Below are 23626 nucleotides of genomic sequence, written 5' to 3'. Positions count from 1 at the left end.
GTAGGATGGTAAAGATTTGGACGCTGGACATTAGCGCAATTATTAGTTACTTGTGTAAGATTTTTGCAGCTACAAGTATTCCCGATCAGTGGCGAGATCTCTACAATTCAGAAGGAATGCCAAAGACTTACACCGTTTTATCCGTGTCTTCCAAAATTTTCGAAAGGACAATAAACAATGTGGTAGCTGTGTACATCTCTGCCCACAATTTCTCGGCAGGTTTGCAGTTCAGTTTTAGGAATAGTTCTTGAGTTGACTATCTCATCTTGCACGAGGCTTTGGAGGGTACTGATAAAAACTGCGGTATGTGTGTATCGTCCGTAATTTCACCGTCTTTTTAAGCTTGTGCTATTGAACAAAGGCATTATGAAATTACGGGTAGGCCATTAAATCGATTTGTGTCTTGTATGAGTAGTAGCTTGTCTGTTTCTCTCCTGTCTTCCTCTTGCTGGTCAAATAGTGACGATGAAAATCTTCCACCACCCACCATGCTACCTCCGAGTCGAGATCGAGACAACGAAATATCTCAAAAACTACAATCGGATTAAAAAATGTAAAAATACGTCTACAGTATATTTAAAAATGTTATCCTGCAATACCAATATCGATAGCCCCCCCCCCCCCTCAAGTCCCACCCCTAGGGGATGCGGATGGGAGAATGGGGGGAGGACCGGGGGGGGGGGAGGGGGAGTTTTGAAGTTTTAAATACGAACATCCCATTTTTATTGCAGTTGCTGATTCTACGGGAAAAAATATAAGGCTTTTGTAGGAACGACTTCTTTCGTTGCAAGATAGGTAGCGCTGTAATTGACAAGAAACAAAACTCAGTTGAGAAACGGTGTTATTTCGAGAAAAATGCGTTGCAAAAAAAAAAAAAAAAAAAAAAAAAAAAAAAAAAAAAAACAGTCACGTTCAGTAACTGTGCAAAAACTTTATTTGAGATTTGAGGTGTGCCCTCTCACCAAAGGGGTACTTGTAAGAATTATTTAACTGTAAGTGCTAAAAAACGTCGCGGCCCACTTCGATGCACTTATGTATCCGCACGTGGAAAGATGACACAGCTGGGTAGTGTTTCCTATGTAATCTTCTGACATGCATTGGTGATATGCTGAATCGTCTTATCGTGCGTTGTTGGCACTTCATTCTTAACTTACCACTTTTCAAATAACCCCACAAACAAAATCACGAAGAACTGGCGATCGCTGGCCGGTGTGGCCGTGCGGTTCTAGGCGCTTCAGTTTGAAACCGCGTGACCGCTACGGTCGCAGATTAGAATCCTGCCTCGGCCATGGATATGTGTGATGTCCTTTGGTTAGTTAGGTTTAAGTAGTTGTGAGTTCTAGGGGACTGATGACCTCAGATGTTGAGTCCATTAGTGCTCAGAGCCAATTGAACCATTTTTGAACTGGCGATCTCGCAAGCCAAGACACTGGACCACCTCTTCCACTCACATTCCACGGGCACTGATGTTCAACTTGGCGTAGCAAATGTCGTTATTCAACATTGTAATAGCACTTTTTATGTCGATTAATAGCACCGTGGGTCGTGACGGTCGACTCGACAGAGAACAATACTAGAGCAAAGAAAATGAGGTCTATCTGTGTTTACTGAAGCGAAAACTTGCAAAAAGTTCCTCGCTTCTGGAAATCATTGCCATGTAGTTCCTGGTGGAGGCTAATATGAAACGGATGATATTTTCTACGTTTCAAAATTCGACAAACAGTAGTCTAATTCGCGATTCACGTATTAATTGCCAAGTGCTAATGTGTAGTTTGTGACTCACTGAAGATAATATTGCAGTTTCGTTATTTTCTCGAGCAACTATTCTTCGGCGATTCACTTTTCGTGATTAAGCGGTTCCCCGGGTGGTCTCTATAAATGGCATTAGGCTCTCTGACCTCGATAGCCTCCTTACTTTTTTGCTGGTTATTTTGATAGTACGCTAGTTTCATCGACATTCATAAGTCTTTCATACTCTTTAAATGGTCAGCAACCGTGGCTCAACTTTCTTCATCGACAGGCAACCACCCACTCATTTTGGCGACATATAGCACGTGAGTCCAGAAACTTTAGAGAATGCTTTTATAAAAAATTAAGAAAAGTTAAGGCGGTAGTTCTAATGCTTCGGTTACACTACATAGTCTTCCCCCACTTGAGTAAAACGCTCAGAACAGTCATACAACTATGACAAACTGTCAAAAAGTCCTTGCTTGGGATGTTGTTGAACTCGCATCTCACATTGGCTTGAATGTCAGTTACGTCGTCAGGGCGTTGAACCTTCATGTGAATTTCCCTGTTTTAGTCAGGGAGTCAATGTGTGGGGTTCAAATTTTGTAGACACTTTCCTCCAAAACGTTCTGGACGTTATCTTGAACATCTGATTTAGAGATGCTTCTCCATTGCTATCACTGACACAACAACGTTGACACACTACGGCCGCACGGCCACTACTTAACACAACCTGCTCACAACTGCCTGGTCGACTGCACATCCGATGTTTACAGTTGTTGGTTCAGGCTGCCACCCTAGTTACTGCGCTGACGTCGCTTATTAGCCAGAAATAAAATCAGTCCCGGAAATGTTTGGGCAGACGGTGTATGCTTAACACTCGGCCTAATTCTCTTGAGTAAGCTGCACCGGAACCGGAACTGAGTTCACTCACTTCATCGTTGATCGATGACCTCTTTCATGGTACCCAAAAGGGCTCTCAATTTGCCGTCACTATAAAAGACTACCTTTTCGTCCATTCTTAATATGAGGCCCTGCCGTTAAATAACACATTTAAGCAATAAGACGAACACAGTTACATTGGTTCATTCGTCTGTGTTGCTACTTGGATTCCTCCTGATGAAGTATACTGTTTTATTCGTATTGTAGCATGTAATAAAGTTCATAGGTGTACCAGGTCTGGTTTCCTAGTGACTGTGTCACTGATCAGACGTGTCTTTCTGACCAGTGATTTCTGTTCGATACTTCTTTGGCCTGAACAATGATGTGACGGTTTGTATGTGTAGGCGCCCTGAAAATTTTGTGACTTATTGTACCATCTGTCGTCCTGTACCCTACATCGTGCAAGATCGGTAGTGCGCTATTCGCTTCCATTGCAATTATAAATGACGTTTTTGGAGGTGCGTTATTGAAGCTTTTGTAACAGTTAATATGTTCCACTTTTCCACTTGCCCACATTGAAAGTTTCATTGGACATGGAAGTCAAAACTGTGAGTAAAGTGGAGCAAAGCCGTGGTCTACGTTTTCGAAGGTTTCCACAAAACTATCTGTGATACGGGTGACAGTGGGGATCCCAATCTTCGCTGCCAAACTGCTCATGAAATTTTATCCACGATTTAAAATACGACAGGTTTACACAATGTAATACGTCGCCATGTCACAGATACACTAAGATAGGTTTTCTTGTAGATGCAAAGTCATTTTCACGATTAGTGAACAAAGGTTTTATATCAACGTTTACTATTATTTCTGTTGTAATAGTCTTGAAATCTATACAAAATGGACCGACTTGTTCTCATTTACTTTTTGGCATCTATAAGAGTTCTAGACTTCTGTCAGCCCGTTGCTTGGCGTGGAGATATGTGAGTGAATTGGTATCACTGGTTATTCTTACAGCGGACTTAATTCCTTGCAGGTTGTGAGATTGTCGTAAATTATCGAGGACCAGGAGCTTTAGATATGAGTCACTTGACAGCGTTGGGATTTAATATAGTTTGAGCAACTCTTAGGCTCTAGTTAGTGTCTTGGCTATGGAAAAGAGCGTTTGGCGTCATTGGCCGGGAGGCCCCTTGCTGGGCAGATGCGGTCGCCTTGGTGCAGGTCTTATTACATTCGACGCCATATTGGGCTACCTGCGGGCCGGATGGGGACGAAATGATGATGAAGACAACATCCAGTCCCTGAGCGGAGAAAATCTCCGGCCCAGCCGGGAATCTAACCCGGGCCCGTAAGACGGCAATCCCTCACGCTAACCACTCAGATATCGGGGCGGATAGTGTCTTGGCTATGGGGTCATCCATCAGGTCCTTGACATTGGTTCTTCAACATGTGCCGAAAAGACAGATATGTCGGATAAGTTGACGCGGTCTCCGCTGACACTTGCTATGGAAGCCCACGTTAGGAGATTCTGCACTTCATCACAGATGGTATTCATTCGGACCGTTCTGCCCATGTCTTGCAAATTATAGATTTTTGGTTTCCGTTTGTGATGTAACGGTGAATGATAGTTTGAAAAGATAGACTATAAGAAACCAATGGAATTTAGAAGAAATAATGCCATGATGATTAAACATACCCATCTACGGACCATCAGAAAGTTTTTGGGATGTCACTAGGTGTGTTACCGCTTAAAGTGCTACAATGAGAGGTTTAAGAAATCAAATCGTCAACGTATCGAACTGTCTGAGTAGTCATCGAATGAGAACTTACATACTGTTGTTCATGAATAGTGATGATCAGTATTATTACGAAATTTCCGTAGATGCGTAGCTGCTATGTCTGACATTTGCATGCAGAATGTGATATAACTATTCCGTTTTCCCTTTGTTTAATAAAAAAGGACAAAAAAATAGCAAGTTTCGCACCTCATCTGACATAACAAGCGAGCTGTCCACCAGTAGATCTGTAGCGTTGACAGAGCGCAGGAAGTCTACCAACTCTTGCGAATCATCTGTTTCCAAACCGAGTACTGCGCCAAGGCTGAAGGCGTTCTGACGGGCCAGCTCCAGAGAACCTGGCAGTTCGATGAAGTTCCCACTCTGGATGATAATTCTTGAGAAGAGATCTGCGAAAATGTTGCTGCCTTGTACAAAAGTAAATGATAACGGGAATTCTCGCATCCTTGAAAATATTTTTAAGAAGTCGTGTTTGTAAATCGATATTAGTAAATAAGAAATGCACATTTACATGCTTTTTGTTCATCAATAACTATTCAAATTCACCTCGTAATGCTGATCAGTAAACTCCAAGACTAAGTTTATTAATTAGTATTTAGATTTTCTAAATTTTCATCGAATCAAGTGAATGATAAGCCTACATATAAAATGCACAAAGCAGTAGAATAATTCACCACAGAAAATAATAATTATTGCATGAAAGATTTCTCTTTTGAAAAACAGCGATTAGAGCAACTATAAAAATCTCTGCAGAGACAACAAAACCTCGTATTGACACCATGAATGCGTTTCAGTGACAATCATAGAAAAGAGAAAAGTAACAATATCAATTATACCAGAGAAATAATCGAAGGAAATTTACTTTAGGTGAAAGATTTTAAAGAACGGAAAACGCGCTCTAGAAAAAAAAGTACAATAAAATTTTTCGATCCTAAGACACAAAAAATCATTATAACATATAGTGACACCAGCATGCCTCTGTGTAACTGGATTTTTAATGTTGAATTATAAATTATAAAAATGAGAAGATCTCTAGCATATTTCTGGCAACAGACTCTTTGCCAGTTTGAGATGGTTCCTGGTGACTGTTGCTCTGCCCGTGTCGGCTTCCTATACAAGCTGACTGTTACCCACTCCACCACGCCACTCCTGTCTCTGTTAGTGCAGCTGCCACGGTGTGTGGCGGCGGTGGCAGGGGTAAAGGCACCCGTCTACGAACTGCGTTCTCCATTGTCCGTGCTTTCATCATCAGGCGCGGACTTCACTGGACTCTTATTTTAATGGCGTTTTTGATCACGTTGTCCCAGAAGGAGGAGGATTACCTTGTTTTGTTGTAGTCTACAGTTCGGCCAGTTTTTGTTCTGTAATCAGCCACCAGTGACTTGGTGGTAATTCATTGCGGTGTCTATGTTCATTGCACCTTGTTTCTATCCTGACTGCTTCTGGAATTGCGTGATCAAATAGGCGATTGAAATTACGGTCCAATGTAATCTAATGAACAAAGACAGCGGCCTACAGTTGAATGAAACGTAAGCCTGTGCTGGGGCGTGAAAAAGCAAGAGAACACTGGAGACTGCAGTTCGCAGCGGGGAGCCATAAACCCACCACTGACACTATCTAGCGCGGTAGATGTACAGGAGAGGAGTGGTTGAGGGGATAACGGCTAACACATATATGACGCAAGTCGGACAGGGAAGCGGTCATCAGGAACCAGATGAATGTGGCAACGAGTCTGTTTACCGAAATATCGTGGAGAACTTACGTGGAGACCTGGACGGACACCCGAGAATTCCACAAGTTAAAAATATGCTCCGAGAACATCAGATCGCAAATGAGAAGAGTTATCAATCAATTTTGAGATCCTGCAAGTAGTGTAGGAACTTATAAGTTACTAAGAAATGATAAATGGGTCTGAAGCTCAAAATAGGTACCATAAAAAAGCAGACTGATATTTTTTTGGCTTTTATACAGGATGAGTCGATGACACTATGAAAACATATTTTTATGTTTTTATGGAAAAACGTAAAAAGCAATAAATGGATATGACAAATTAGTAGAGACTTGTAACTCTACAGGCTTTCCCGGCGATATCTTGACATGTGGAATAATCGGGTCTACTGCCGGATGTTCGTGTCGCTCTGGCACAATATTTCGGCCACGTAACTCGTTGCCTTCTTCAGGTGCTACTTGAGATTGCCCTATTGGAGGATCTTTTCCAGTATCTATGCTCAGAGGGCGCTGGGTGCTCTCTCTGCCGTCCGCGCCCGCCTGGCGCTGCCTGTAATGTGTTGTCTCTTCCCCGGTGCTCTCTCGGACATCGACGCCCGACTTGGTCGCCATCTGTGGCAGCTGCCTGAGGCCCGTCCTGTGTCGGGAGTTCCGTTCGCAGTCCGCGCCCACCCGGTGCTGCTCCTGATCTTCACCCTCTGTTCGGCTATGCGTGTGAAGTCTGGGGCGTTGCTGCCAAGACACATATTCAGCGACTGCAGTCGCTACAAAATATAATATTACGCAGGGTCTACCATGTACACTGCCAATTTCCACATCAGTACCTCCATGAAGCCGCCGCAGAGTTAGAAGTCCTCGAAAGACATAACAAGATCGCAAGACACTTTTCCGAGAAGACACAGACGTCGACCAATCATTTCATGAGGGACCTAGGAGGACCACCACGGCAACGAGGACGACACAGACGACCTGTTGCAATGCTCGAGCGATAAAGCACTGCAACCTTAAGAAGCCAACGCAATGAAGTAAGAAGAAACCAAAATAAATTAAGTTCCTAATCCCGCCCACGCCCTTCCCGTAAATCACACAAAATTAAAGATACAAATTTCCCCACAAACCTTAAGATGAAGGCGATGCCTAAAGGTAAATCCTTCGAAAATAGCTGTCACCAGCCTTCAGAAGTGGAAGTAGGTTTCGGCCCTTCCCTGGTGCTCCCACGGACGTGCGGCTCATCCACTGGACAAGATCCTCCAATACGCGAATCTCAGGTAGCACCTGAAGAAGGCAACGAGTTACGTGGCTGAAACATTGTGCCAGAGCGACACAAACATCCGGCAGTAGACCCGATTGTTCCACATAGTAGAGACTTATAAATGTGAAATATGGAAGAAGTAGAAGCATATGAAAATAACTGTTTCAGAATTAGAGGGTCCTTCTTGAAGGGTAACAAGGTGGAAACAATAAGAGAACAGTAGAGAAGTATCCTGAAAAAAAAAGAAAGACAAATAACAGAAAGAAAACAAAACAATATTGGAGGCAAAGAAAATAATAAATGGAGAAGACATTGAAATTTGTAGCTGTAATGACACAAAAGGTCGGTGCTTCCATCAAGGGGTTCAATCTGGCGTCGTTTGCGATTACCACTAACCCTGACCCCGAGACTGATGGGAAGCGACTGATTTTTAACTCGCTTGTTTCCACACGCAGTGATGAAATTGCTATTATACAATTTATTGAGAATTTGTAAAAGGGGAGGGCAAAAGCCGGTGTGCACCTACCTGTGGACAGTGGGGAGACGAGGTGGAAAGACACAGACACACCGCCGGCGCTCTGGCCCCACAGAGTGATGAGGTCAGGGTCGCCACCGAAACTGGCGATGTTCTGCTTCGCCCAGGTGAGCGCCAGGTGCTGATCCTTGAGACCCGCATTGCCGGGAACGACGGCGTCGCCAGTGGTGAGAAAGCCTGCAACAAACGCGTATCACATTGAAAACATTTCCCCGGCACTGGTAAAGTTTCATTATTTATTTCCTGTAATAAGCAACAAAATTCCAGTTGCTTCTACTGCGCAACTTCCGTATTCTCCATCCTTGTTACTGAACGCTTCGTGAGAGACGACATCATCTAATTACAGCATGTCAGTGATAGGACAGATGTACGCTGGTGATATCATGATGTCGACGATGAAAACTAACGGAACATGTTACGAGCACATACAACAGTTAATAGTAAATTAGGATGTGAGATGGGTGAAATAGGTTACCCAATAAACAAAAATGAATCTGTCTTTTTATGTAGGTTAAAAGAAACTGACACCTCGGCATTTTGAAAGGAAACGATCAAACATCTGTGGAAAAACGAATGGTGTGGGTATTGGTATTTTCTGCAGCTGGCCGCTATCTTGAGTGTGTCCACCGGAAATCGAAGACAAGCTGGACACGAGGACTTGTGAATGTTACACCTCAGAGTAGCGGCGTAATAAGCCCAGGGAGCTCTCACACAATGGCAGGTAGACAGTTCTACGACTTCTCATCTGTTACTGCAATTGATGATCGCGATCGCGGGCAATTAATGTAGAATCTTGCTAACAAAAACACACTTGTGAATCAAAACAGAATTACGCTCTTATTATTTGTCGGTTATGCATGAAAATCCTACCTTCCACTATACTTACGATAATTTCTATATAGTATTACAGCCTTAAATGTAGATTAACTGACAACATCACAGGTAAAGTCTCTCACAGGCCTTGACGAAGTAATGTTCAGCACTCTTCTTCAAACCAAACTTTAAAAGATTCTATGGCTTGTTCTACTGCTTGTCATCCAGTTTTCGCTTCCGTTACATTCAGCAAAACATGTATATCTTATGTTAACATACTTCTGTCTTTTAGAAAAGCTTTTCTTGTAACTGCAAGGCCAACTTTTATATCTCTTTACTTCCAATACCGTCAATTATTTTGTTGCCCAAATAGTAGAACTGGTCTACTGATTTTATAACCTCTTTTTTCCTCATCTGTTTCTTCCAGAAACATCTGACTTAACTGGACTACAATCCACTACTTTTATTTTATGTTTACTGATGTTGATCTCATAACCTGTTCTCAAAACATTATCAATTTTGTTGAACTAATCTTCCAAATTATTTTCTGTCTCATGCAGAATTACTGCGTCTTCGGAAGATTTTAAAGTATTTGTTTCTTCTTTCTGAGCATCAATTCACTTCTCAATATTTGTTTGATTTATTTTGCTACTTACTGTGTGTGTAGATTCAATACCTTATTGGATGGACGAGAACTTTGTCTCACTCCTTTGGTAGCTATTTTCCTGTCTTTCATATTCTTCGAGTCTCATTACATCCATGACAATTTGAGAACATCACAGAGTGAATTCCAGTCAACACTGTCAAAGTATCATTCTAAATTACAAATGCCGTAAATGTATGTTTGTTTTTCTTCAGACTACCTTCTAAGACAAATTATATAAAGTCAGCATTGTCTCGTGTGTTCCTACATTTCCCAGGAACTCAGACTAATCTTCACAGGCGTAAAATCTGAATAGACATCATGTTTCAGTTGTAGAGGCATGGGTACCAACTTACTTTTATGTCACTCAATTCCTTGTCTGTTCTTCAGTTTTTTCCCGTCAGTGTACGTTTAAAAATGAAACGCTGTTTGGGTTCACATGTTACTTAATGTATCAAGAAATACACCCTATTTACAACGAAGTTCCAGTTGATGGCAAACAAGTATTCGTCTAGTAAACAAGATCACAGGTACGCTGCTGCACTGTCACACGCCCCTCTCCCTTTCCTTATCCAGCTGTGAATGATCCACTGTAGTGTACTGTTCCCTCTTCTTTTTAAAAGTTGTTGCGCGATGTGTGACGGAGAGAGTCGAAAACATCGTGAAACTACAAAAGAAGCGAGAGAAACCTGCATCGGCTTGTTTAGAAAAGGAAAATATCTTCAAGAAATCGTAGAGACCATTGACCGAAATACTAGTACAGAGAGGATTATTATTTACAGGTTTAATCAGAACGTATCGTATGAAAGCCAATCACGAAGCGATCATGCTGCAGATCTGTCCCAAAACGAAAAAAAACAGCTACTTAGAGATGTCAAGAAAAATCAAAAAGTAAGTGCTGAAAAACTCGCGATTATAATTAAAACGAATATAGGAAAACCAGCTTGAGCACAAAGAAAAGTGCTTTATGAATCTGTATCTGAAGGCAAGACAACCTGTACAAAAACACACAAATCCACGGAAGAAAGCGGGTTCCATTTGCAAGAGAACATCGATCGATGAGTTTGAATTCTGGAAAAAGATTGTATTTACTGACGAGAGACGATCTGGGCTCTTTAAACCAAACGAGCGAGTAACAATGGAGAAAAAGAATTGTCTACCTGGAGGAGGTTAAGTACTTGTCTGGGGCTGCAGGAGTGCAGAAGGTTTGGGGGATTCTTTTTTTTTATTGACGGAATTGCATGAGTCAACGTTAACATAAACATACTAATAATCACACATAATCCAAAGTGTGAACATTACGGTCCTTTCTGAGAAATGTATTTTCACCCAGGCCAATGGCCCACAACTTTCAGCTGCGGATGCAAGGCTGTGGATGGATGCCGACACGACAGCAGTCCCCAGAAATTCATCCAATAAATAATTTGTGGCATGTACTCGACAAAAACATGAATACAAATCTACATCTACATCTACATGATTACTCTGCAATTCACATTTAAGTGCTTGGCAGAGGGTTCATCGAACCACAATCATACTATCTCTCTACCATTCCACTCCCGAACAGCCGGCCGCGGTGGTCTCGCGGTTCTAGGCGCGCAGTCCGGAACCGTGCGACTGCTACGGTCGCAGGTTCGAATCCTGTCTCGGGCATGGATGTGTGTGATGTCCTTAGGTTAGTTAGGTTTAAGTAGTTCTAAGTTCTAGGGGGACTAATGACCACAGCAGTTGAGTCCCACAGTGCTCAGAGCCATTTGAACCATAGTCGGCCTTTGGCTGTGGAGCGGCGCGCTAGTGTTACGTATTGCCGTCACGTTCCTGACACACGATGGCTCTTTCGTATCGGAAAGCCACGATCAAGCTGCAGTTCGACACTACGTACTCTAGACCCAAGGCCCACGAAGTAGAGCGTTTTTTACGCGATGTGGTACATGTTGATCCTAACGAGCTGATCGGTATCCACTTATCTATTGTCTCCAGCGTCGTATATCTTAAGTTCACTGACGACGAAGCATGTGACAAACTTCTCAGACGCTCGACGGCAGGTTATCGGTTCTGCCACTCAGACGGAAACGTGGGTGTGGTGACGCTTGAACGTGCTGGATTGGGAATACAAAATGTGCGCGTGTTTGAGCTCCCTTTTGAAGTTCCAGCGGATTTGGTCACCCTTGCTCTTCGACCCTATGGAACAATTCTCGGTCACACGGCCGAAAAATGGAAGACCTTCGACACCTACCCTGTCCTTAACGGGGTGCGACAAGTCCGTATTGACCTGCATCGCCATATTCCTTCGTATCTCACGATCGCTGGTTGCAGGGCAATAATTATTTACGACGGTCAGCCGAGAACCTGCTCCTGTTGTGGCCAGACGGGACACATGCGTACCGAATGCCTGCAACGCCGTCTCGCGCAGACACCCTCGACCGACCAGATTCGTCCGTCGACACCGACCTCTCTGCCGATTACGTATGTTGCGGCGGCGAGACGGGAGACGCCAGCTGTATATGACGACCCCACTGTATTGGTGCGAGCTTTGGAGGACCCTGCAGTAGCTTCCACGGAGCCCCAAGCGTCTTTCAGTGCTGATGCTACTGATGTCCTTTCGTCGGACCCCGGCGCACCGTCACAACGGCTCGCCGACGGTGCGATGGAAGTTGAAGCACAGGATGCAGCGTCCTCCCCTTGCCCTACGTCGGAAACAGAGGCGCGGCAGCGTAAGCAGAAATCACCCAAGCGTCATAAGAAGCGGCGCAAGACAACCGACGACGTAGAACAGCCCGAGGCGACACCGCTGGATGACGAGGTGCCTCAACCGCTCCACCGCGCCGACACAGGCGACCCTACCGTCTTACACGGTTCGACGTCTTCTCCCACTACCGCTGGGTCTGGACCACATGGGGATGCGTGAGTTCACCGCAGCTCCGACACCGGGGATGCACCCTTGCCTCCGTCTGCCTCTCGAGATCCAGTGGTGTCAACGTCCCTGGGCGACTGGGCGCAGGAGATGGAGTTGCAGGATGCGTTTCAGAACCAAGACGATGCACCGATGCCGATGGCAGCGTCTACGCGGCCGGCGACAGACGCCTAGGACGGCATGAGCACCTCTCGTCGCTGCCTAGCACATCGCAAGACCGGCGCTCCACGTCACGACTACTGCCCTCCTGTCATACCATGGTCACCTCCCGAGACTTGATGGACCAGGCATACCGCCTCGCCACGATCAACGTCAATGGCATTACATCTGATGTCAAGACCCGTATGCTGAAGGATACGTTACGCGCTGCGGATCTGGACGTTGTTTTCCTTCAAGAAGTCCGATCAGGACTCTGTCTCGATGCTTACGGATATGACGCCTACACTATGCCTGCAGATGTGGGCGGCGGAGGTACGGCGATTCTACTGCGGGAAGGGATAATGGCCACTGATGTCTCCTATTTACCGTCGGCCCGGGGGGTCGCACTCACGATTGGTACAGTACGTCTGGTGAACTTATATGCTCCTTCAGGCACCGGCAAAAGGAGAGAACGGCGCACCTTTTTTGCCGAAGATATAGCCCCGCTCTTCCAGGGCAATACCGACCACTTGGTAGTAGGCGGCGATTTTAATTGTGTGCTCCGCCCATCCGACCAGGAGCCACACTATACCACCTGCCCGGCACTCCAGGCACTTGTACAGGACTTGGCCTTGTCGGACACCTGGATCATCCAACACGGCGACCGTCGAGCACACACCTACTTTACTAGTCACTCCGCGAGTCGTTTGGATCGAGTCTACGTCACCCGCGGCCTACGATCGGCCGTTGTCGACGCTGAGATGTGGCCGGCAGCGTTCACGGATCGCCTCGCATATGTGTGTACTCTCACCCTTCCCCGCCAGCGCGTCCGCCGAAGTAGGGGTCCGTGGCGCCTCAATGTGGCCCTTCTTGATGAGATAAATTGCAGACGCGCAGTCGAGTCCACATGGAGCACTTGCCACCGGCGTTTACCCGCCTACCGTTCTGTACTTCAATGGTGGTTACGGTGTGCAAAACCCGCACTGTGCCGAACATTAGTCAGCTATGGACGCGACCGAGCGCGCTGGTATATTGCGACTACTGATTTTTACTATACTGCGCTCCGCGAACTGGCTGTACAACCGCCGTCGCCAGAGCGACAATCAGCAGTACAACGCGTCAAGGCACAATTGCTTCGTATCAACGCCGTACGTCTTGCGGGTGTGCGGGTGCGAGCGAGGACGACTGATGATGTTCGTGGTGAACGACCTTCCCTCCACCATATCATTCAAGAACGCCGAAGACGCAAGAGGCAGCTCATTACCGAGGTTGAGACGGAGGACGGGCGACACGTTGACGCACAAATGGATATCGTCCGAGCGTTCACACAGTCATATAAACTTCTTTACGAGAGGGAGTCCCACATGAATGTAGGGGTCAGGGAAGTCCTATCTGACCTACCAGTCTCTCGGAACCTACAAGATAATGCTACGCTCTTGTCGGCGGTGACTTTGGAACAACTGCGAGAGGCTCTGTTGCGTGGCTCTCCCAACAAAACGCCTGGCCCTGACGGCCTCCCTCTTGAATTTTACAAGCGGTTCTTTGATCTCATGGGCCCAATGTGGGTCAGGATGGACAGTGAACTCCTGGACGCCGATTTTCAGGTACCATCTGACTTTACTGAGGGTCTCTTGGTCCCTGTGCCCAAACCCGGCGGAGGCCGTCGCCCTCTTGATTTTCGCCCGTTCACAATGCTAAACACTGACTATAAGCTGTTGACACGCATGCTCCGTGAGAGGCTCAAACCTACGGTAATGGCGGCCATTCACACTGATCAAACCTGCCTCGGGGGCGACACTAATGTGTTTACGACTTTAAGCACCTATAGAGACGTGGTGGCGCTCATGCAAACTTGCCGCCTCCAAGGCGCTCTTGTTGCGCTGGACTTCGACCATGCTTTCGACCGCGTTAACCATGGTTTCCTGCGTGCTGTTATGGAACACATCGGTGTCCCGCGTCTGACGACGTCTGTTGTGCTTCGATTGATCCATGGGGCTGTCACGAGGATTATGATCAACGGCTGTCGGTCCGCCCCCGTCCGTGTCAACAGGTCCGTCCGGCAGGGTTGTCCTCTTTCTGCCATGCTCTTCGCCGTTGCCCTCGAACCAGCTCTTCACGGACTACGGCGACGCTTAGAAGGACTTACCCTCCGTTCCGTAACCTTTCGATGTGGTGCATACGCCGACGATGTGATGTTCTTAGCACGGTCTGGTGACGAAATACACACGGCGTTTTCCTGGCTCCACCAGTATGGGGCGGTGGCAGGCAGTGTGCTCAACCTTCGGAAATCACGCTACATGGAGGTAGGACGAGGAATGCCTGCAGGTCTGGCCGTACCTCTGACAAAGGTCCCGATGCTCAAGTGTTTAGGGATATCACTCCATCGACAAATACAACGCACGGCGGCCTTTACGTATCGTATGGTCTTACGACGACTCCGTTTAGAGGCTCGTCTCAATAAATTCAGATCATTGAACATTTTGCAACGCGCCCAATACGTTAATGTGTACATGGCTTCTCACCTTAACCATTACGCCCATGTACTGCCGATAACGGACACGATGGCTTCCAGGATACAGGCAGTGTTTGGACACGTGGTGAACGATGGTGCTGTTTTCAAGATCCGTTTTGTTACGCTTACTTTACCCTTCGACAAAGGCGGTGTTGGACTCACTCACGTCAAGCACAGAGCGCTGACACTGTATCTCCGTTCCATGAGGCGACTCTGGCTTTCACCAACAGCCAGTCTCCCAGGCCTACTGATTGAAGAAGTGGCCCCACGTACGCTGTACCCACCGGTACCAGTTGGACATTTATCGCCCTCGCTGTCACACATTAGAACGTTTTTCGTAGAGCATAGCTATGTGTTGCGGGTTATATCGGAGACACGGAATCCGACAGCGAAGACTTATTATAGTGCTCTCCAGCACTGGACTCCGGATAACGACATTGTACGGCGCCACCCTACGGTCGACTGGCCACGAGTATGGCGAGCCATCCACGCGCCGTTCCTGTCTACTTTCGTGCGGTCGACGTGGTATGTGGTCGTTAACGAGAAACTTCCAACCCGACAACGGCTGCATGCCATTCACCTAATTGACGACCCTGTGTGCCCCCGTTGCACGACGTTAGACACGGACGAACATAGACTGAACTGTGGCCCCGCGCGTGAGTGCTGAAAACTGATCCGCCAGATCCTGGCTTTCCTGCTCCGCCGCCCCTACGTTTCGATTCTACCCCAAGAACTCTTTCATCCCGACGCTGTCTATTTCCCTATGACCCGGATGAATGCGGTTAATTGGGTACGAGGAATGGCGATACACTACATATACCGCGATGGAGACAAAGACGTCCTCGATTTATGGTACTATATGATCGACGAGTTTCTGGTCTTAACGAACAGACAGGATTACCGGAACCTTTTTGCGAACTATTTGGGTTCGTCATTCATGGACCCACCACCCAGCTGGGGTGTGCCGGGTGTGAGAAGACATTAACTTGTAGATGTGATCTTTCCACGATTCCCCTATGGTAACAGAAACAGTCTCTGACTGTGTGCAGCGGCCCCGGGCGCTCCAACGATTGGTGGCTGGTGACGTCCAATGCAATGACGACCGCCCGTTCCTGGCCGCCCGCCTAGCAATGTGACCGCGGCGAGCAAGATGGCCCTTTTTAGTTCACTTTATTGGCAACCTTTTGCGCATGGCTGCCTTGGTTTTTTTTTATGCATTCTCAAAAAAAAAATGTAGTTAGTAGTTTGTGAAATAAGCATTGTAGGCTGTGATTATATTTTTGTTGAGCTTAATAATTAGTGTGTGTAGAAACACCTTTTTCTTTAAGTATTCATTGACATATTTCTGTACATGTTATTTGCATAAGTGCCTTAGTACAACTTCAGTTTTGTGGCTTTGTCATCGCATTTCCATGAAAGTAACCAAAAAGATGGGAGGTTATTTTATGCAAAGACTGATTTTTTCTTTTCTTTTTTTGTAATATTTTTATTTTCCATTTGAAGTGTAAATTTGAGCTTAATTGTTATGTTCTGCACCACAAAGGTGAAGCTTTGTAAGACTTTTCCCAATAAGCTGTTTTCTTGTGTACTATTTTGTAATTGAATCTCATTTGTATTAAAAAATAAATTTTGTACTATGAAGAGAAAAAAAAGGGTAGCGTAATAAAAAAAAGGGGGGTAGCGTCTTCCATTCAGAATCAAAACGAAAAAAAAAACATTTGAACCACTCCCGAACAGCGCGCGGGAAAAACGAACACCTAAACCTTTCTGTTCGCGCTTTGATTTTTCTTATTTTATTTTGATGATCATTCCTACCTATGTAGGTTGGGTTCAACAAAATATTTTCACATTCGGAAGAGAAAGTTGGTGACTGAAATTTCGTAAACAGATCTCGCCGCGACGAAAAACGTCGTTGCTTTAATGACTTCCATCCCAACTCGCGTGTCATATCTGCCACACTCTCTCCCCTATTACGTGATAATACAAAACGAGCTGCCCTTTTTTGCACCCTTTCGATGTCCTCCGTCAATCCCACCTGATAAGGATCCCAAACCGCACAGCAATATTCTAACAGAGGACGAACGAGTGTAGTGTAAGCTGTCTCTTTAGTGGACTTGTTGCATCTTCTAAGTGTCCTGCCAATGAAACGAAACCTTTGGCTCGCCTTCCCAGCAATATTATCTATGTGGTCTTTCCAACTGAAGTGATTTAAGCAACGCTCTACTAGAGCAATGACGTAAAATTACAGTCAAGCAACATAATCTCCGGTGAAATCCATCCCAATGTGGATGCAAGACTATAAAGAGGGTGTACCAAGAACTAATCACAACATTCTATGTTTAGGGTGTCATTTTCAGTATTGCAGACGAATACATATTTTGCATTCTAAACTGCCTATCTTTTGAATGTTTAACTATATGTAAATAGGAATCTGTGTTTCACTGATGAACAACACGTCAGTGTCCCTGCCGTAGTTGGATTTCACAATTCTCCACAATCTAAACATCCTTAAACATAAACGCACGCATTAGATGAATACTTTTTGGGGTATGTGTACATACCAAGCTGAGCCAACCGGTAGTTGATGGTCACGAGGATGACGCCGTAGGAGACGAGGAAGTCGGGCCCGTGTTCGGTGTCGGAGCCGCTGTTGTAGTAGAAGCCGCCGCCGTGCACCCAGAAGAGCACGGGCAGGTTGGCGCCCTGCTCTGGGACGCCCGGCACGTACACGTTCAGGTAGAGGCAGTCCTCGGAGCCGCTGCCGTCGGGCTGTATGCAGTCGCTGCCGTACTCCGTGGCGTCGCGAACCCCTTCCCAGCCACCGGCTGGCTGGGGATCCTGCGAAGGCGTCAGGAGACTTTCTTAAGAAGTGCACTGGGGTCGACCTATGCTAGAATGTTACCTTTTTACATGGAGATTCCTGAACATGTAAGGTACATACACTGATCAGCTAGAAAGTTATGACCAGATACCTAATAGCCGTACTGGCACGAATAACAGCGGCGACGTTTCGCGGTGTGGAAGCAATGAGATCTGTGTAGGTTGCTGGAGGAGTTGGCATCACATCTGGACACACAAGTTACCTAATTCCAGAAAGGGGGCGATGAGATCTGACACCACGTTAGTCCCATCCCATATATGTTCGATCGGGTTTAGGTGTAGCAAGTAAGGGGGTCACCACATCAAATGGAACTCGCCACTGCGTTTCTCGAAACACTCCACCACACTCTTGACCTTGTGACATAGTGCATTACCTTTCTGAAAAAGCCAGTGCCGTTGGGAGATATGATCGTAATGAAGAAGTGTACGTGATCTGCCACCAGTGTACGGTGTTACATGGCCGTCAAGGTGCCTTGCACGAGCTCCACTGGACCCATGGATGCCCACGTGAAGGTTCTCCAGAGCATAACGAAGCCGCCGCCCGGTTGTATCCATCCGGCTATACAGGCGTCAAGGAGCTGTTACCCTAGAGGACGACGGATTCGCGCATGACGAAGAAGGTATCAGGATTGATGAGACCATGCAACGCTTTGACGCTCCACTTATGTCCAGTCCCAATGCTCACTCTGCCCATTTCAGTTGTAGTTGTCAATGGCGTGGTATTAACATGGGCACATGGATGGAACATCGTTAGGAGGGTTCGGTGCATTGTGTGTTCGGACATACTTGTTCTCTGCCCAGCGTTACAGTCTGATGTTGGTTCCACCACAGTTCACTGCCTGTCCTGTTTTACCAGTCTGCGCAGCGAACGTCATCCAACAACTATAGTGAGGAGCGGCCGACCAACCCCACAACGTCGGGATGTCGTTTCTCCTTGAAGACACTCACCATAGCGCTCCTCGAACACAGGGCAAGTCAAGCAGTTTCCTTAATGCTTGTGCTGAGCCTCCGGGCCATCGCCATCTGCCCTCGGTCAACCTCAGGTAGATCACGGAAAATGGAAACTTGTGCTAAGTTCCTTAAGGGCCCAAACTGCTTAAACTAATCTACGCTAAGAACAACACACACATACACCCATTCCCCAGGAAGGACTCGAACCTCCGGCGGGGGGAGCAGCACGATCCGTGGCAAGGCCGCTTAAGACCGCGGCATTCAAGGACAGTACGCTCACTAATACTACATGCACCGTGCGTTTATCTGACTAACAGTTATTCCTAAGGTGTCCACATGGAACATTTGTGAATAAACCTTGAAGATATATTGCATTCAGTACATTACCAAACATTTCTGTAAGCTACGAGGGTCACTCCGAAGGAAATGCACACTATTTTTTTTAAATCCATCTTTTGTTCTACATGTTTGAAAGTTTTACAATGTGTAGATACATTCTTTAGGAACAATATTTTCATTTCTCCACACAATTTCCATTCCTCTCAACTGCCTTACGCCATCTTGGAACCAGCGCCTGTATACCTGTTGGAGTCACTGTTTGGCAACATGCACAAGGGAGTCATCTACTTGAAACGTTGTTCCACGAAGAGAGTCTTTCAGTTTACCAAAGAGATGATAGTCACATGGAGCCAGGTCAGGACTGTAAGGCGGGACTTTCTCCATCCGAGTTTTCTGATCTCTTTCATGGTTTTTTGACTGACATGTCGCTGTGCATTGTCGTGCAACAACAAAACATCCTGCTTTTGTTGATGTGGTCGAACACAGCTCAGTCCAGCTTGAAGTTTCTTCAGTGTCGTCACATTTGCACCAGAATTTATGGTGGTTCCACTTGGTATTATGTCCACAAGCAGGAATCCGTTGGAATCGAACAACACCGTACCCATAACTTTTCCAACAAAGGCGTGGTTTCGAATTTCTTTTTCTTGGGTGAATCTGCATGATGGCACTCCACTGATATCCTCTTCGTGTCTGATGAAAAATGATGGAGCCATGTCTCATCACCTGTCACAATTCTTCCAAGAACTTCATCTCCGCCATTCTCGTACTGTTCCAAAAGTTCGCTGCATACCGCTTTTCTAGTTTATTTGTGAATCACAGTCAACTTCCTGGGAACCCACCTGGCACAAACGTTTTTTAACGCCAACACTTACAGTATTCTGCAGACACTTCCTTCCCCTGTCCCAACGTAACATGACAATTCGTTTACTGTGATGCGCCTGTCAGCAATCACAAATTCGTTAACTCTCTGCACATTGTCTAGAGTGTATGCAGTACGAGGCGTGCCGCTGCAAGAACAATCCTCAATATTGCCGTGCCCGCTTTCATCACGTACCTTGCTTGCCCACCGACTAACTGTACTGCGATCGACAGCATCATCTCCATACACCTTTTTCAAACTCTTGTGGATGTTTCTCATTGTCTCGTTCTCACAGCACAGGAATTCTATGACAGCACGTTGCTTCTGACGAACGTTAAGTGTAGCAGCCATCTTGAAGACATGATGTGACGGCGCCACTCATGGGAACAGGTTGATCTAAGTTTGGAAACAAGCGGGAAGGATGTATCTAGACACTGTAAAACTTTCACACATGCAGAATGAAAACTATAACTGTTTTTTTTTACGAAAATAGTGTGCACTTCCAGAAGGAGATTTTCACTCTGCAGCGGAGTGTGCGCTGATATGAAACTTCCTGGCAGATTAAAACTGTGTGCCCGACCGAGACTCGAACTCGGGACCTTTGCCTTTCGCGGGCAAGTGCTCTACCAACTGTGTACTTCTTTTGGAGTGGCCCTCGTATATACTTTTTCACAGTTAAAGGCCACTCTTGTATAATTAATTTATAAACACCCTCGTATATCTAACAGAAAGCCTGCTACTTGTCAACTGTTAACTGACAGGAGAAACTTGAGCAGTGTCATATAAGGTGTCACAAATAGGTATCATTCAGAGGTAGATATACTTGCAAGTACTTTGTGCCATTTAACTCATAGCGGTTTTGCAGACTATGGTGTAGTAATTAAAAGTATGCTGTAGCTACGGAACAGCTTCAGCTGAGAAGTGGGCCATGGCACCAGACTCACCGCGAAACGCAGCTCCCCGACTGGCGGCTCGGCATAGGGTATCCCTCGGAAGGCGGTGTAGGTCGTGTTGTAGACGCTCTGGACGACGGTCCCCAGCAGCGTGCCCTGCTGCACGGTGACCTGCACGTCCTGGGCCTGCGGAAACAAAGTCACAAGTGAAGCGTTCCCCAGCGAACATCAGTTTACCCTAATACAGGGTAGCTAACAACGGGTTCTCAGTTCCGTCTTTAGCAACGCATCTCCTATGATTGTGGAGAAGACGGTATTTTTACAGAGTCATCTGAGCACCTTATATTAGTCCGTATCAGACTGTTACACCTGAAGGAAGAGAGAGATTAATCAAACGCAAAGAACTGTAATAAGGTACTAATAAATCGTCAGCAATGACCTATTGGCGTGCTAGTAAGAAACCAAGCGCAGAAGAATAAATTAAATACAAAGAACATCAAACAACAAGCAGCATAAATCCTGCATTACACATTAAGTACAAAGATGAGGGAGACCTGTGGGAAAAACTATGACCGAAATAATCATATCGGAGTTGACAGTTTCTTGACAAAACGAAGAAAGACAGGCAGAAAAGGATAATCTGCATAAACGACTTAGGAAATAATCTCTGCAGTCCGCTTGCTTGGATACGATGCTTGTCATTTACCACATAGTAAAGGCATCAGAAGATGAAAATCAATTGGAGAATGACTTAGACGCGATATCTGTATGGTTTGAAAAGTGGCAATTGTCTCTCATTAGGCAGAAGCTTGAAGACATCTATACGAGTACAAAAAGAAGTCCGTTACATTTCCTTTACACGACAACTCACACAAACTTAAGGTTGGAAATCGGACTAAATGCTTAGAAATTACAATTACGAACAACGTACGTTGGAACGATCACATAGGTAATGTTGTGTAAGGCAAGCCAAAGAACACACTTTATTGGCAAAACGCTATTGAAGATGCAACAAGCCTACTCTACGCTTCTTCCTCCTCTGGTGGGGTATTTTTGTGGTTTATGGGACCTTGGCGGATAGAAGTGACGGGGAACATCGAAAAAGTACAAAGAAGGGCAGCTCGTTTTGTATTATCGCCAAACAGGAGGGACACTGTCAAAGGCAAAAGTAAACTGGGATGGCAGTTATTAAAACGAAGGTGTTTTTTGTTTCGATAAGGTATTTTCATGACATTTCAGTCACTAACTTTCTCATCTGAATATGACAATATTTTATTGTCACCAATCCACATAGGGAGACATGATCGTTACAATAAAATAAGGGATATCAGAGTGGAACGGTAGAGAAATAGTCTGACGGTCGTACGAAGAACGCTGTGCCATGTACTTAGGTGTGAGTTGCAGAATAGTCATTAAGATGCAGACGTAAATGTAAAACATTAAGAGTAAATACTACTGTGTGGAAAGAACTTCCTGAAACAATATGACAACACGCTTATCTTCAAAATTCCTGCCATTGTCCAGTGCTATTATCAAACCGAAAGAGGCGATACTCAATGAGCCATAGCTTTCGCACTGTGTGATTTCAACTATGTGGCTTCTAGTGTGTATTCATAAAGAATTTTTAGCATGTGATAATTTTTGCTTTTTTAATCAGTTTTTGAAAGTCGTCCGAATTTCAGTACTTGAAGGGGAACAAGATATATTTACCGAAATCAGTACATTCACTGAACAATAAAAATAACACTAAAAAAACAAAATACGCTAGATAGAAAGTTAAAATTCTTCAGTACGGCAGTGAAAATTGGTTAGTAATGGAACAAGACTGAAGATGAGTTCAAATTTCACACATGAAATTTCTGAGAAAGGTCAGAGAAGTTACATTAAGGTACCATATTAGAAACGAATCATACATTGATATCTATAAATATTCGGCATAGATGACAAACAGAGATTTTGAGGAAATGATAAATGCTTCAACAAAGAAAGTATAATTGAAGATGCTCGAAATAAGTACAATCATATAAACCAACGGACAGAAGAAACATCGGTAGAACTTAAAAAAAAAACAACAAAAAAAAACGGCAAGAACTGGAAGATATATATAGGCCGAGCGCAAATTGTGTGTAAATTCAGACAGAGAGACAAAGTTGGCGACGATTTATATTGATATAATGTTGTACTTTAAAAATGGTATAAAATTCTACTGCAGCGTTAAAACGTTTTCGTAGTTTTTCTTTGACCTCCTTATCTGAGATGGTCTTACCTTGGCATGGGCAAGGAGCTGAAGAAGTAGGGCGGTCACAAGGCTGGTGCCGCGGAGTTCCATGTTGTCTCCGTTCCCGTCAAAAGAGCGATAGAATTCTGCCGTACACTTCTAGCTGACAGCGACGAAACAACTGAGATCACGTCAAGCCGAGTGCTGCATGGAGAGCAGCGGAAATTGTTAAGTACCCTCGAATGGTTTTAATGTAGCAGCACTATGGCTAGCTGTGTTAATCAACTGATTTTTCCACGCCTTATGGATAACATCTGTTAAAGATGTATTGATGAGATAGACGGGCGCCACAAAGTCCTCCACCGTATCAGAGAAATTGCGGTACAGAAATAAAGATTAAGCGTATTGCAAGATATGATCAACAGTTGAAATGAGACGAGTTTTTTGTATGCTAAACGGTTTTATATGTCGAGAGCTAAAAATGTAGATGTTAAAGATCACAGCTGTGCTGTTTTGTTGTTGTTTGTCGATAAACATAAAGTGTAACA

The 23626-nt window shown here is 45.2% G+C and overlaps 1 protein-coding gene across 2 annotated transcripts in view; it reads right to left on the bottom strand.

The window, feature by feature from the left end:
• The window catches only part of LOC126354064 (acylcarnitine hydrolase-like), a 194603-nt gene extending 171222 nt beyond the window's left edge, over positions 1–23381 (bottom strand). The window contains exons 1-5 of one of the 2 annotated variants that reach the window (XM_050003432.1): positions 23127–23381; positions 20912–21046; positions 17500–17776; positions 7910–8095; positions 4593–4792 (exon numbers count right to left, since the gene is read on the bottom strand). In XM_050003432.1, coding sequence (XP_049859389.1) covers positions 4593–4792; positions 7910–8095; positions 17500–17776; positions 20912–21046; positions 23127–23189 — 861 coding nt within the window. In that variant the 5' untranslated portion in view covers positions 23190–23381. The remainder of the gene's footprint in view (positions 1–4592; positions 4793–7909; positions 8096–17499; positions 17777–20911; positions 21047–23126) is intronic. The other variant, XM_050003431.1, reaches the window with a different exon arrangement.
• Positions 23382–23626: the final 245 nt, after the last annotated feature.

The sequence above is a fragment of the Schistocerca gregaria genome, chromosome 3, assembly GCF_023897955.1.
Source record: "Schistocerca gregaria isolate iqSchGreg1 chromosome 3, iqSchGreg1.2, whole genome shotgun sequence".
Lineage (NCBI taxonomy): Eukaryota > Metazoa > Arthropoda > Insecta > Orthoptera > Acrididae > Schistocerca > Schistocerca gregaria.
This window is presented reverse-complemented; position numbering and strand designations above follow the sequence as displayed.